At 43.5% G+C, this 15,246-nt stretch overlaps 1 protein-coding gene across 1 annotated transcript in view; it reads right to left on the bottom strand.

Moving 5' to 3' along the window:
• PDXK (pyridoxal kinase) overlaps positions 1-12,332 on the bottom strand; it is a 39,176-nt gene extending 26,844 nt beyond the window's left edge. The window contains exon 1 of the mRNA XM_054291282.1: positions 12,192-12,332. Coding sequence (XP_054147257.1) covers positions 12,192-12,278 — 87 coding nt within the window. The 5' untranslated portion in view covers positions 12,279-12,332. The remainder of the gene's footprint in view (positions 1-12,191) is intronic.
• Between the last annotated feature and the right edge of the window lie 2,914 nt (positions 12,333-15,246).

The raw sequence follows: 15,246 nt of genomic DNA, 5'->3' as shown, positions 1-15,246 counted from the left end.
ACAAACAGTAACAGACTGATGAGTTAGACCACAGTAGGAGTTAAAACAAAAAAAAAGTATAAAAAAGAGGAAGTATAACACACATCATCAAATGAACCAAAACCACCCAGCTCCCTCAGCCTGTCCTTGTAAGACAGATGATCCAGTCCTCTAATCACCACACTGTGAAGTTGCCTCTAATTTTCAGAAATTAATGGCAGCATATGACAAGCCATGGAGCTCTACAGAAGGAAAAAAAAATGTCCTCAGCTTCAAAGCCAAACTTTCCAAGCACTGAGGAGTACCTTGATTTACATCATTTAAAGCACATAGAGGAATTTTAAAAAACAAGGGAATATTTAAGAGCACATCTTACATCTCAAATATATACAAATACACAAAATCAAATATTTCCTTCCATCCCAATTGTTTTATTAGCAGCCTGTGAGGTTTATCCCAACTGTGTTTTATTAACAGCCTGTGAGGTTTATGCCAACTGTGGCATCAGTCAAAGGACAAATTTTTATAGCACAAAGATGTACATAAATCATGGGGGTTACCAAGACTTAACTAGACACAATTTATTAGGAATTTTCAAGAAATCTTGTGGTAAGGCTCCAAATTGCTGATTTTTAGCAGAGAATGTGTACAGTTCACAAACTGAATTAGCCAGTAATTTGTGTAAAAAAAAATACTGTATCACATAAACCAAATCCATTCTATTCCTTCCAACTTCTTTATATATATTAAACCCAATATTAATTGGAAGACATTAAGAATGAACTTTACTACCTCTGTTAAAATTGCCCTGTCAAACAAGGTAATTGAGGTTTGGGGTATTTTTTGTCAAATAATGGCAGCAATACTTTGCAATAGGAAAGCCTCTGTGTCAGGCCATGAATTGCTCTATGTATCCATTGTATTGCAAGCTGTTTGCATTAATAGCCTACCGTTTGGAACTTCATCTCACACAGCCATCACTGCAGCTCCAGTGAACATCATTGCTGCACTGTATTCCTCTGGAGATGGCATAGAAATGTGTTTTTAAAGGCTGAATTTCTGTAATCAAACTGATCTGGAGGGGGAGAAAAAGAAAAAATTCCCAGTTGCAGCTTGTGCCTCTCGCTATGTGCCAGCTCTTTCACTTAATTGCATCTCCTTCCATTTGCTGTGAACCAAAAAACATACATTGTACTGGCTGCAGAAAAGTAAAAACACTAATTCAGTTTGAGAAATAGGAACTTGGGAAAAAGAAAAGGCATGTCCTGACAATTAGTGAACAGGAATAATTGCTGGCGTGGGCTGATAAACTGCTCTTTTTTCTCTGAGCTTTTAATAAGGCACACCAAGTATCTAAAGAGAATTCTGTACTTATAATATAGTGGTATTTTTGTACAGTATTTGACAAGGCACTGCAAAGAAAAATCATTAGGATATTTGGGATATTGTGTATAAAATACTAGAGCAAATAAACTGGGGACAGGGATGCTGGACATATTATTGGTGATCTATGAACAGACTTCAAATTCTGAGGTTAGAAATAGACAATTACAAAACAGACAGTAAAAATATACACCAGGTGACCTTGAGAAAAATGCACCATAATGGAAGAAGGGTATTAAGCTATTAGAGAGCATCCAAAGGAGGGCTATGAGGATGGTGAAGGGTCTGGAGGGGAAGCCTTGAGAGGAGCATCTGAAGGGAATGAGGTTGTTCAGCCTGGGGGAGACTGAAGGGAAACCTCAGTGAGGGGCAGGCACTGATCTCTGCTCTGTGGGGACAGTGACAGGACCAAGAGAATGGCCTGAAATTGTGTCAGGGCAGGTTTAGGTTGGATATAGGAAAAGATTCTTCTCCCAGAGATTGGTTGGGCACTGGAACAGGGCTTGTTTCTGCAGTGACACCCCTTTTTTACCTTTGATCAACTGCATACCCATTTTCAGGATTTATAAGCTGACTTCAGCACTGAGGACATTGTAAAGACTGGAGCAGAAAACAAATCCTCTCTTCTGCCAGAGCACACTACAATTTTTGTCACAGTGCTCGGGCAAAATTGGTACTCACTGAGAATTTGCTGATGGGCTGATCTAGCTGTAATATCATGACCAACTGAACAGAAAAGGCTAGAACAGCCTGAGACTGCAGTGAATATGTTCTCAAATAATTCCTTCATTTTTCTGAAAAGGCTTGCAATGCAAGTGCAATCTGAATGATAATTAGGCCAAATTCAAGATTATCCAGTAATGCCTTGAAGATGCTTTTCCAAAGAAGTCTTGGAGCCACAGGAACACTTCAGAGCGAATACCACAATGTCATTAATTTTTCTTTGCACCTGGACAGACTGATTAGCATGCATTACTAACTGTTCAATGCAAGATACTCAGATGACATAAAATAAATCCCTTTATCAAAATTCCCCTCAGCCATTTTATTCAGCACTAAGAAATTCCTTGTTCTACATCATGACCATTTCCATAGGCTACTCAGACAAACAGCCTCTTGTGCCTGCAAGACACACACCCTCCCCAGCACTATCCCTGCATCACAACAGCTCTAGTTTGGGATTGAGATGACTGCAGGGTCAAAAGATTTGTGGTAGAGCTGCTCTGTTGACCTTTCTATGGGCAGGAGGCCATTGCTGCCATCTGGAGTGGTATTAAGTGATGGACCTGCAAGACACCCATTTAGAAAGGTTAAGGCAAATAAAAGACAAGGAAACAACTTGTTTATGCTGCTGTTTTCCCCTTCATTCTTCCCACTAAAGGACAAACATAAAAATAGCAGAACAAGGTGGTGCTGGGGGGTCTCTGCCTGCCTTCCACCCAAGAAACCCATTCTTTACTGTCAAGCAATGACTTCAGATGCTGATTTCAGATGGAGAAGTAGGTTCACTGCAGATTTCAGATTCATCATCTTCATGCTGCTTCCTGCTACACTTGGATGTAATTTGACAAAAACACCATACTGTCACTGCAAACTCCTGCCAGCTGGAATCCTGCAGTGCTACACGAGGAGGTTTGCAAACACTGATAAGGAGAGGCAGACACAGACAGCAGCAATAGGTTCAACAGGCGTGGGAATTATCTCTTTTAGTTCTGTGAATGAAATGGTGGAGGAGGATCCCACAGCACATTCTTTTCCTTTGATTTTTCACTTTATTTTTAGTCCTGCTGTTCATATTTTGGCTAGCCAGGTCCCTAACCACCAGTCCATTAGCAAAGTGTGGGCAAGCACACTTTGTACATCTGAGGTGGAGTTATCCTACAAGGGAGATTTGTTTTATACAGCACATTCTTTATGTGGACTCCTTGGGCAGGCTATGAATGGATCCCACTCTCCTACCAAAGGTTTAGACATTAAATTGCATGGTAAGAGATACTTGAAGAAACAGAACAGGAAACAGCTCGCTGAAGGAGGTGCCACATTATGTGAAGATAAGACCAATGCCACAAACAGGAAGAATGAAGCTGATAGAGAGTGGGTGTCTCACCACTTCCTTCAAAACAAGCAGAAGTCTTAGAGAAGAGCATTCTAGAAAATGTTTCCTTCAGCAGACAGCAGGTGCAGGGCCTGGGGCTTGCTCCTGTCCTGGCACCTCAGCTGTGCCAAAAAAAGCTTTTCTGTAGGGCTGTGTTTAGAAACTGGCTCACAAAATAAACCCTCACTTTCTTCTTTTCCACTTTTGCCAAGTCATTTATAACCTGGGTGGCTTCTCAGAGCAGTTTACCACATGGCCTGACAAAATGACTTTCCTTGGAGCACTGAAGTGGACACAAAATAGTGCAGGTGGAAGGAGCAGCTGGCAGCATTTCTCAGTCTGGCTTCTCTTCTGAAACCAGCAGATTTCAGTACCCTAGAGGGCAGGTGACAATATAAAACTTCTCAAATTTAAACGCTGGTTGCCATGGGTTCGTTTGGTTGTTGTATGAATAGGCAGAGGCACAATGTTACCTCCATTAACTACAGTGAGAACAAAACAGCTGGGTTTTTAAAAAAACTTATGTTTTCATTTCTGTTAAATGCTCAGAGTTGTGTTGGTGGTTTGTCACAGGTAGTGTGGTGCTCACCCATGTGAGATACACCCAGAGGCTGTATCCTGCCAGAAAAATGAGAGTAACCACAGTGAAGAGGGATGAAAAAAGACTTTTCCTTCAGTGTAACCATGAGCAGTAGTACTCACCATCCAAAAAAAAAGTAATAAAATAGGTTTGTAAGGTACACAGATTGGTAAAATATTTTTTTTCTAGATTTAGGCGAGACTTTACTAAATACATGACCATAACCTCCAGTGTACAATTCTGCAAAATAGTATTAAATTTTGACATTTTTTTTCTGCTGTAACTCATTTTCTTTTTCTTTCCCCTCAGAGAAGATGGAGACAAAATTGCCATGTATGAAGAAACGTGGTAAAATTTAGGGAAAAAACCACCTAAGCTACTTAGTGTTAAAAATAAGGGAAGTATGAAAGATAACACTCTTGGCTTTATTGGCTAGCAATCTGCTAAATGAAGTAAGAGAAAAAATGTTGCTGTATTCTGATATTGTGGGACAGACCAACTTTGGATGTTTCCAATGAACACTGTTCTTGCAGACTTTCATGGATTCCTCCCTCCAGCTTATTAATGTCATTGACAGCTGTGCCATCCTTGCTGGACATTTCCACACAGATCCTCTTCTGAGAGCTAAAATGTGAGTGGGTCCCACAGCAGAGAGAAGGGGAAGAGCTGTGGCCAGACTGGGAGAGTTCTGCAGGTCAGAAAAAGCATTTACTGCTGGTTTTGGGAGTGACTGCACCCACAGATCAGAAAGCAGCCCTCCAGCTTTTGTTTTGCCACAGAGGAGAGACTTTCCATTTCCAGTGCGTGCTCCAGCACCTCCTCAATCCCACACATGCAGCTGGGAAGAGGTGATTTGCATTCCCCAGACAGCAAAATTATATCACCATGCAAGGATTTCTACTCAGCCCAAACTACTCCATATGCTTAAAATTTACAAAGGATGACAGAGGGTGAAGAGAAGTTTGTTTTGTTTTTAAATGAAGCACAGAAGAGGTTTTGGTACCTCAGTTCTCTCTCCTGCTCTGTGGATAATTGCTCCAGATGTTAAGGGAATGGAGCTGGGAGGTGTCATGGATGAATTAACATGAACAAATACGAGTCCTGAACAAAGGCTTGAAAAATTTCAGGTAGTTCAGCACAGCAATATTTTTTTAGCTATGATAAGTCACCCCACTGCTGCCAAGCCACAAGATGATGAACTAGCCTGGCTTCTCCTGGGGCTCATATTATCCATCAGCACAGACCTTCCTGGCATGTTTCAAACATTAGGCTCATCATATATATATTTTTTTTTTCTCCTCTGTACATATTACTGTGCAGCTGAACACTCTAGTGCATATAGTAATTTCAGAGGAATGGACATTTTATGTCCCAAGACTAATGTCCAGCTCCTCACATTAACCTTGCCTCACCAGCTCCAGCCTTTTTTCCATCCAACACGAGCAACTGAAGTGGAACTTCCATTGCATCCATTCAGCCTAAAAAAGCTAAAAATACCTGCCTGGTATGTGCTCAGTCAGCCATGGATAATGCTGTATCCCTTATCTAAAATGACTAAATTTGCTTTTCAAGGAAAAGTGACCATCGTTTTTTGGATATAAATAGAAAAAGTGGAGAGCAAAAGACAACAATTTACTTAAAAGAATATTTTAGAGAGCTATCAGTAACTTTGTATGTCACCTGTTTTTATCAAGTGTACCTTTTGCATATATATCCTGTTTTTATCAAGTGTACCTTTTGCATACATATATTATTATTCATCTTATTATTTCAAACTATACTTTTGTTTTTAATACATTTCCATCCATTTTAGCATGAAATTAACTTTAACTTGAAGCTTTTTTTTCTTTCCCCAGAAACCTGATCACTCTCCCTCTGTTATCTGTCCCTGTTTGTTTATACACAAAAAAATCCTCTCATCTGGAGATTTAATTTGAAGCAGAAATAAGACATCAAATACTCAAAAAATTAAAAAAACAAACCTCTAAGATTTAAAGACAGAAAATAAGGCCATTCCTAATATAAAAATGCCTTAAGCAAGTAAACACTTGCTACTGAGTCTCTGAGTACATTATACTCCCCACACAAAAAGTGCAAATCCACCTCTAGGCAAGGTTTTCCAGTCTTTTAATAAGATTTGCAATTTCTTGACAGCTCAATTTTTTTTCCAAAGACAGTGGGTGAATCAGGGTAAAGTATTTTTGCTTCCTCTCAAGTAAAATATTTGTATGTACTTGTAGGCACCAAATGGGATCCTCCTTCATCTTTTCCCTTTGCTGTGTTGAGACAGATGAAAAGATTACATTTCTGTCAGAAACTATTTGTTCACTACACATCACTACACACACTCCAGTGTAAGTATTGTGTCAAACACCAGCACATGCATCTGCATGGCTCAAACTTCCACAATTTACTATGAAAAAAGTCAGCAAATTATCAGAATCATCAATCACTGTAAATATTTACCACCATCTTTTTGAAAAATTTAAAATGTAACTGGTCAACAGGCCCCATACACGCACTGCATATTAACTTGAAGCATATCTTAAAATGCTTTTTGCAGCTTTGCAGCTGGGTTATACAATCAGCCTGTGGGGACATCCCTCAGCATGTCTGTATTTTCATGGCTGTATTTTCATGACAAAGGCGTATTTAACAAGCTGCCACCACTGAGTGGCTTGCAGGAAGAGTCAGAAGCCCCACAGCCACACAGAGCTGACCCTGGATGAGGATGGTTCAGTCAGTCCCACTCTCTGCTCATCAGAGGCTCTGCCCAGCCCTTCAGAGTCCACAGCACATCTGCAGCCACAGCTGCACTTCTTTTGGACAGGTTGAAATTACTCTAATTTTTCAAGCTGATTATTTTGCATTAGTAGCTGAAAAGATTCCATTTGGAGTTCAAACAGAAAATTGAGGTCTCTTTGTTTAGAGCTGTGCACAAACATAAACTCCAATTGTTAGGTAAAAGTGAGACCCCAGCAGCCTCAGTTTTGTCTATCTCGAAGCAATGTTAGGAGCTGAAAGTGACACAGACACCCTTTGTTGTTGGCTTTTGAATAATAATCTACTTTCTTATCTATTGGATTTGCAGGGTGCCCCATGGCAGGAAGGAATGATGAATCTGACTCCATGTTCTCAGAAGGCTAATTTATTATTTTATTATACTATATTAAAGAATACTACATTAAACTATACTAAAGAATTCAGAAAGGATACTTACAGAAGGCTAAAAAGATAATAATGGAAACTCGTGACTCTCTCCAGAGCCCTGACACAGCTTTACCCTGATCGGCCAATAAGTCAAAATAATTCACAGAAACCCAATGAAACAATCACCTGTGGGTAAATAATGTCCAACCACATTCCAAAGCTGCAAAACACAGGAGAAGCAAATCACCTAATTATTGTTTTCCTTTTTCTCTGAGGCTTCTCAGCTTCCCAGGAGAAAAATCCTGGGTGAAGGGATTTTTCAGAAAATATGAATGTGACATTTATCCTCTCCCAGTCCTGTCCCACTCACCTTCCCCCCCAGTTTACCATGCAGGTGGAAAGTCCATCTCCTACAATCTTCTGACAGGTTCAAAGTTCTCTCAAGTGCATCTGGAGCTGGGTTCATCTGGAAAAGCACTTCTGGAAAGGTCTGGCAAAGCCTTTCCCCAGAAATCCACACTTCCAGGTTGGGGGAGCCACTTCCTCTGGACTTTTTGGATTACAAGTCTTTGTCAGGGCCTCACCTTGTGCAAGGTATTCACCTGAGTTTTGCAGCTACTTGTGCTGACATCCACATAAGAAGAAAATGCTCTTTACACAGCTTTGAAGCCTTCCCAGAGAGGTTGTAAATTTTTTTATGTCTTGGGTTGTTTTATTTTTAATTCATTCACCCCTTATCTATCTTTATTAAAAGAACAAAGGCAGAAAAAAAGCATGCTTCCACAAGCCTCATTTGAAGTATGGTTCTAGAGCAATAATTGTTGTTTCAGATACGCAATTTAGGACAATCTCTGGGTATTACCCAAAAAGACCAGATGCATTCTTTCATCTTTGTATTTATTTTTTGTTTAAGGTTTGGGTTTTTTCAGCCTTTGATCTGTAACAAAGATAAGGGCTACCCAGCAAGAACATTTCTTATTGTTACTCTGTAAAGACTTTTGATTGATTCATCCTTCTTCTGACTCATACTATTAACACAATAGCAGGGCTTGAAAAAGAAAGAGAGTCATCTTGAATAAGAGAGGCACTTATCTTTCTACACAATCCTTAAGTCATTTGACTATACTTTTTAACAAAATAAAGAAAAAATGTCTTTAACTTTTTTGCCATGTAGATAGTTAGGAAAGATCTACTGATATTGGTTTTGGTCTCAGGACAAGACAGTTCAATACAATCCATAAATATCAAAGAAATTACCACCTGTGCTGACCAAAGTTGTTTTTCCATCTTTTCTACAATTAAGAAGGAGCTAAAAATGTAGACTTACTTACAGAGGAGAATTACTCAGAAATGGTCTGAGAACCATCAGTCCTTTTTAATACCTGGACAACTGTCTCCATTTAGCAGGAGGAAAAAAGTTAAAAGGGAAATAAAATAATTGAATAGATTTCAAAAGGCTATTTAATCCTGTACTGTAGAAACTGTTTATGTTTCTACAGTTTAGGACAGACAATTTCATTCTCCAGATACAAACAATTAATGGGGCTTGTTTCAACTTTTAGCTCTCTCTTCAAGGTAAGCAGATAGAAAAGGAAGCCAGGAATTAAATACTCAAAACAGAGGCATGATTTTCTCAAATTCTATGAGTGTTAGGCAGACAAAACAAACAAACAAAACCACCCCAAACCATCACTGCTACTGAGACATAAGCAGAGAGCAACATTTTCTGGTTTGCAGACAGGGGTATGAACTATTCCAGTGGCAACAAGATGTCCGGTGCCCAGGTAAAACTGGCTGGGATTTTCTCATGCTCCTTCCTTATACTTTCAAAATTCTTTCTTGTAAGCTCATGGAGGCCCCAAGAACAGAGCACACAGACTGACACACTGATTCCCAAAAGCTGATTTTATGACAGGTGCAGTATATGAATCCTAAATTCCTCTGCCAACCAAAGTTTTCCTTTTGGTCAGGATGAGAAATCACCTTGTCCTTCTGGATCCTCTGTGGTTTGAGAAGGACTGTAACTCTCTACTTGTAGTTCTGCTCCCCTTACTTATTGCCACATTCTGCCTACCTAAAAGGTGGGGCAGGAAGGGCAAGATAAAATTATATTCAAAATTAACAGCTAAGAGCTTGTCTCTAAGGAAAACAAAACCACATACGATAAAAGTGAAGTTGAATGTCATGGTGATAATAATAAAAACTATGACAAATCTTTGTCAACATTGGAAACATTTAGAAACTTTTTTTGTGTTTTGAATTAACTTATCTGACTCCCAGTGGCAACTCCCCAAGTTAATGTACACCCTACTGCTCTTACTGTCTTAAATGCTGGACAGTCCTGAACCATCTTGAACCAGTTCTGAGCTTTTAGTATCACTTCCTGATACTGAAAGCTCAGAATACACAGCTGTGGAACAACTTAAGACTATTCTAACAATAATTCAGAACGACTTTCAGAACATTTGAAAGAGATAGTAAGATCATACAAGTAGAAACTATTTAAACTCTTGACAAGGCAAAATTCAGTGCAGTGCTGAGGGCAGTTCGCTCTCTGGCAAATCCAGGTGCACATTTCCTCTATGACCTATTAGTTAATCTAGACTGTCTAATTACTTAAATTTATTTTAACCTGAAATTATGTAAAAAGTTCTAATATTTCTCACTTAGCTCTATTATTCCCATTATTATAAATGCTCTAATATATGGTCTAACTCTGCTTTGCTGTGTTTGCCTTATAGAAAGCATTTACAGCACACTCCACAGAGTAAGTCCTTCCACATACCTACATTTTAAATACTTAAGATTTACTCTAGTGGCAGCCTGACAAAATGCAACCAACTTGATAAAAAAAAGATCTTAAAAAATTCTCTTCTGTGCAGATTGCTATTGATAGTAATGTCACAGATTTCCACCAAAGATCAGGTCATGCAAACATGAGTGATGTTTTTTGGATAAGGCTGCAAAGAGCAGGTGAAACCATGCCAGGTTTTCTATTTGGATGCTGCTGTCCAAATGCGGATTCCTGAACTGTTGTGTCAGGATTTCAGCCCATGAGACCTCACAAGCACACAGGCACACATATCTACACACACCCTGCCTTGCTAACTCAATACAGATGAGCTCCAAAGGGAGCCTCACTTAACTGTTCAGAAAACTAAAGTAAAAAAAAAAGAGAATGGGAAATAAAAGCATGCCAGACTTGCACCCATCCTCAACAGATATTTGAGGTTATTTTTATGGCTATATAAAAACAATATAAGAGAAAGACTCAGGTTTGTGATTCTCTTCATAAAGAAAAGCAAAGTTTCACTTTGGGGCACCTTGCCCCATCTGATGTTCTAGCGCCTAAACCAGGCGTTAGGTAACTTTCCAACAAGCACAACTTCACTAAGGGCTGCCTACATAGGATTTGCAAGTGCAGCCAGCAGTGGCAGGAGTTTGGCTGCTCCCCAAGTAAATTTCTTTTCCTCCCACTCCAGAAACTTCTTGTTACACTATTCACTGAGAAATACTACAGAGTGCGAGTGCAACAGCTTCCTGAACAAAACCCAGCTACACCAACATCAGGGTTTTTTTAACTCTGGCAGTATTTTATACCATCATAGCCAAGGAACTAAAAACACTTTCCAGGAACCCATTTACCAAGTTACACAGCTCACTTGCCACAGAAAGGTTAAGCCACAGAAAAGTAAAGAAAACCTTTGACAGAGAATTAGAATGGAGAGAGAGAACAGCTTAAGAGACTGGAGGTTTCTGGAATAAGTACTGCTGTGTTCTCTTCTGCTACACCGAAATTGAAGGGAGAAGCACAATTTCGAGATCATTTTGCTAGGAAAGGAAGGACAGGTGACCTGCAGTTCATGATCACATTTTTGGCCTGGAGCTCTACATACTCGTATTTTTCCACAATACTCGGATTACACACGTACATCACCCTTCACCACACATTAATTTTTAAGAGTCTTGGTTACGTTATAACTGGATGGTGCTTTGGGGGTGTGCCAGTGGCTTGTTGCAGACCTGATCTCACTTGCATCATTTATCGAGTACATCATCTCTCCTGTCTAGTCAAATGAGCTACACCATTTGTAAGCACACACCAAGATAACCAATGTCACACACAGTGTGCACTGGTAGCGAGGCTCTTGGAGAGCTCCACACCGACATTCCTGATTAAAGGCACAAAGACCTCCCGATGGGCAGGCCCAAATCCGCCCTTTAGGACACAGACCTTCCACAAGAGCCAACAGTGCGATGTGCAAAGGTCCGCCCGATGTTTTCCCAGCACCGGCGAGATCCAAGCAAACAACTCCGAAGGCAGCACATGACAGGCACGAAGGCCAAGATCCAATTACACCTCCAGCCCCGGGCCATGTCAGGCAGCTCCTCTGGCCCTGCCTGTCACACGCATTAAGGGGCCCCGACACCCCACTAGAGCTTTTCCAGACCATCCGGGCTGGGGGATCACCCAGTCTCTGCCCCTGAGGGCCGGCGGGGTTTAGCTGGGTGCCAGCACAAGGACACCGCTGCCCCGGGTCCCCGGCACGGGACACGGCGATCACCCTGCCTTAAGGGGCAGGAGCGCCGGCTGGCTGCCCCTGCTGGCGGCAGCGGAGCCGCCCTCAGCCCGCAGGCAGCGAGCAAACCCACGGGCAGCATTCCCGGCTCGCCTCCCCTGGCACAGCCCGCCGTGCCACAGCCCCCGGAGGAGCTGCGTTAACGGGAGCGGCGCGGAGCCGGCGGGAGGCGCAGCCGCAGCGGCCGCGGGGTGCGCGGAGCCCCGGGACGGGCACTGCCCCCGGCAGCGGAGCGGGCGGGGAGGGCGCCCGTGCGGGCATCTCCCCGCCGTGCCCTTCCCTTATCCCGGCTTGGCAGGAGCCGCTTGGGCACCGGAGCTCGCCGGGCAGCGCTGCCGTCACACCGCCTGCCCGCAGGGAAGAGCGGCGGAGGGAAAGGAGGAGGGAGAGGAGGAGGAAGAGGAGCAGGTCCGCGCCCGCTCACCTGCAGGGGGAAGGTGGCCGCCTTGTTGCCCACGTAGCCGCGGACGACATGGCTCTGGATGGAAAGCACCCGGCACTCCGGCTCCATGGCTGCGCCGCGCGCGCCTGCCCGCGCCGGGCCGAGCTGGCGGCGCCAGGAGCAGGAGCGGGGGGCGGAGCGCGGACGGCGTGACGCGCTCGCCCTGCCCGCCTGTCACACACCCCCCGCCGCACGGAGGCGGGCACCGGCCGGCTCCCAATGGCCGCCTGCCGGCGAGCCCGCTGCCCGGGGCTGTGGAGGGGACACGGCTCCCTGCACACCCACCGGCGTCACGCGGTCACGCTCCCCGCGGCCTCCCCGCCCGGCCGAGCCAACGGCACCGAGCGCCGGGCCCCGTCCGATCCCCCCCGGGCTCGGAAACGGCGGGAGCGGCGAGCGCCGCGCCTCGGCACTGCGGGCGGCGCGGGATGGGGCAGGCTGGAAGGGGACCGCGCTGGGTCACCAGGTCCGGCCTCCTGCTCCAGTAGGGCCAGCCCGGAGCGCTGGCACAGGGTTGTTACCGTGTGGCTCTGGAGTATGTCCAGTGAAAATTATAGCCTTCCATACTCTGTCTGCCCAGTCACTGCCCAGTGAAGTTGTTCCTCATGCTCAGGTGGAACTTCTGACCATCAGTTTCTGCCCCTCACCTCCTGTTCCCTCGCTGGGCATCATCAAGCAAAGCCTGGTCCATGCTTTGACAGCCCCCATTTAGATATTAATGTCCATTAATGAGGTCCTTCTCAGTCGTTTCTTCTCGAACCTGAGCAGGCCTCAGCCTTTCCTCATAAGAGAGATGCTCCAGTCCCCCACTCGTCCTCATTGCCCTCCACTGGAACTGTTCCAGGAGCTCCATGCCTCTCCTGTCCTGTCCAGAACTGGACACAGTAAAGGAGCATTTTCTACCTGGAAAGAGATTGCAGTGAAGTGGGGGCCAGTCTCCCCAGGCCTACAGTGAGAGGACTAGAAGAAATGGCCTTAGGCTTAGGCTGAGGCAATTCAGATTTTTTCACAGTGTTAGGGTGCTCAGACATTGGAAGAGGTTGCCCAGGGAAGTGGTGGAGTTACCATTCCTACAGGTGTTTAGGAGACATCTGGATCTGACACTGGGTGATGTGGTTTAGGAGTTATGGTGGTAGAGTGGGGTGGACAAACCATGCTCCCCTGTGCCATGCCATGACCCACCCACAGTTGCCCACATCCCACTGGGAAGCCAGGACTGGCACAAACATCCCACCTGTGTGACAGCTCCCTTCCTTGAGTGTTCAGAAAGCCTCGTGGAGCCACAGATGCCACCTGTGGCAGCCCCACAGGCAGCAGTGCCTGGAGGTGGCACGCTGGCCCAAGCTGTGGGTGCCCTGACAGAGCACCACCCTTGCAGCTGGGTTCTGAAGTGACTGCAATTGTGTGTTATTGACCCAAAAGAAAAAAAAAAAAAACCCTTCAGAAAGCTGCCAAAGAGTAAAAGAAGATGTATGCGTTGGCTGGAAAGTGCTACAATACATCAAGACTCTGCTGAGAGTCTTGGTAATGTGTTTGGGAATTTCATCTTCCTCTGGCCATTTGTCATTATTGACCATCACAGCTCCAATCACAGCTCACAACAAGAAATGGCACCTGATGCCTCTTGTTCTTCTTCGTGGATAGCTTTGAATTGACTCTAGGAATAGTGTGATTATTTCTTAAAAATGTGAAAGAGTATTTTCCTCATCATAAGTAATCTGTTGGAAAATGACAGAACATACTGTTCTCTCTTCAGTTGTCACTTGCATTAAAAAACTTAGGGCTTATTCTAGGCTGGCCTTACAACTGCTGCTTCAGCACTTCAATACATAATTTTTTTGAATTGCAGAGATCACTGCATCTCCATGGAGGGCCAGAGGAATGAATTATCTGCATCAGGTACGTTCCCACTCCTCTAGCTTAGAGGACAATTGTTGGAATACAGATTTTTTCCCCCTTTTCTCTGGTTTTCATCCTTTGCTCAGCATTAGTGCTCATTGCACCACTTTGACCTTGTAAGCAAAGATACCAGCTCTATGCAGGATTGCTACTTTCTTCCTAATATTCTGAAATGTCCAACAAAATCCAGTTCCTAGCAAATTTTATGCTTTCCCCAGAGGAATATCTGAAGCCTCTCTTGATGGTTTTTAATTAAGGATTAAGGAGTAGAACCTGCATGCACAGGATGTGTATGACTCAGTATCCAGCCCTAACATTTTTCAAAGTATGGGGGATTCTGTATCTCCATACCCTAAAAAAGTTGCCACATGCAAAACAAAGGCTAGAAAACAATTCTCCTTCCTTTCCAGAAAGCTGCTAATCTAAAGGTGAATACACAATTTCTGAGCAGTGTTTTTTTTTACAGACTTTGCTATATTTATTCTTTAAGAAGCCAGGCCTCTCCCTCATAAAAAGGACTGTGTGTCTCAGAAAAAAGTGAAGCTAAGCTCCAATTTCATAGTGATTGTGCTTCCTACTGCGCTATCCTTCTCAAAAAAATAGCTCCCAGGTACTCCTCCAAATTTGGGGATTACTCAGACTGTTCAAGGAGTAAATAACTGCTCAATGGGTGACAGAAAGATTCATTAAGAGAAAAAGAAAAAGGCAGGGCAGGTTAGATTAAAATGTCAGCAATGAGCAGCTGTTCTCAGCTTCCCACAACAGCTGCTGCTGTAGAACTGCCTGGATGATACCTCCTCAAGCTCCTGGCCTCTCAGTGGACTGTGCATAGATTTATACAGTTTATTTTCTTTAAGGTAACCTGACTTCTCAAATCAGATCCCCTTGGTCAGAGCAGAACATTTGTTGGAAATAATGAAATTTGAGGAGAAGTTTATCAGAATTTGATCAAGGAAGAGTATAGTCCAAAAGACCACTGTTTATCAACAACTGGCAATCTTCCACAAGTATTCCTCCTATGCTCTCCTTCTGCAACTCACCTAAATGTTTCTCACATCTCCCTCACTCTGCTCAGCCTGGCAGTGCACCACAAACACACCCTGTGGCAGACCTGAGGCAAGAATACACATGAGAGTTG

Source organism: Melozone crissalis, unplaced genomic scaffold (assembly GCF_028551555.1).
Source record: "Melozone crissalis strain CALT ecotype California unplaced genomic scaffold, PUWL_Pcris_2 ptg000090l_1, whole genome shotgun sequence".
NCBI lineage: Eukaryota > Metazoa > Chordata > Aves > Passeriformes > Passerellidae > Melozone > Melozone crissalis.
Note: the sequence above shows the minus strand (reverse complement) of the source record. Positions and strands in the feature narration are given on the sequence as shown.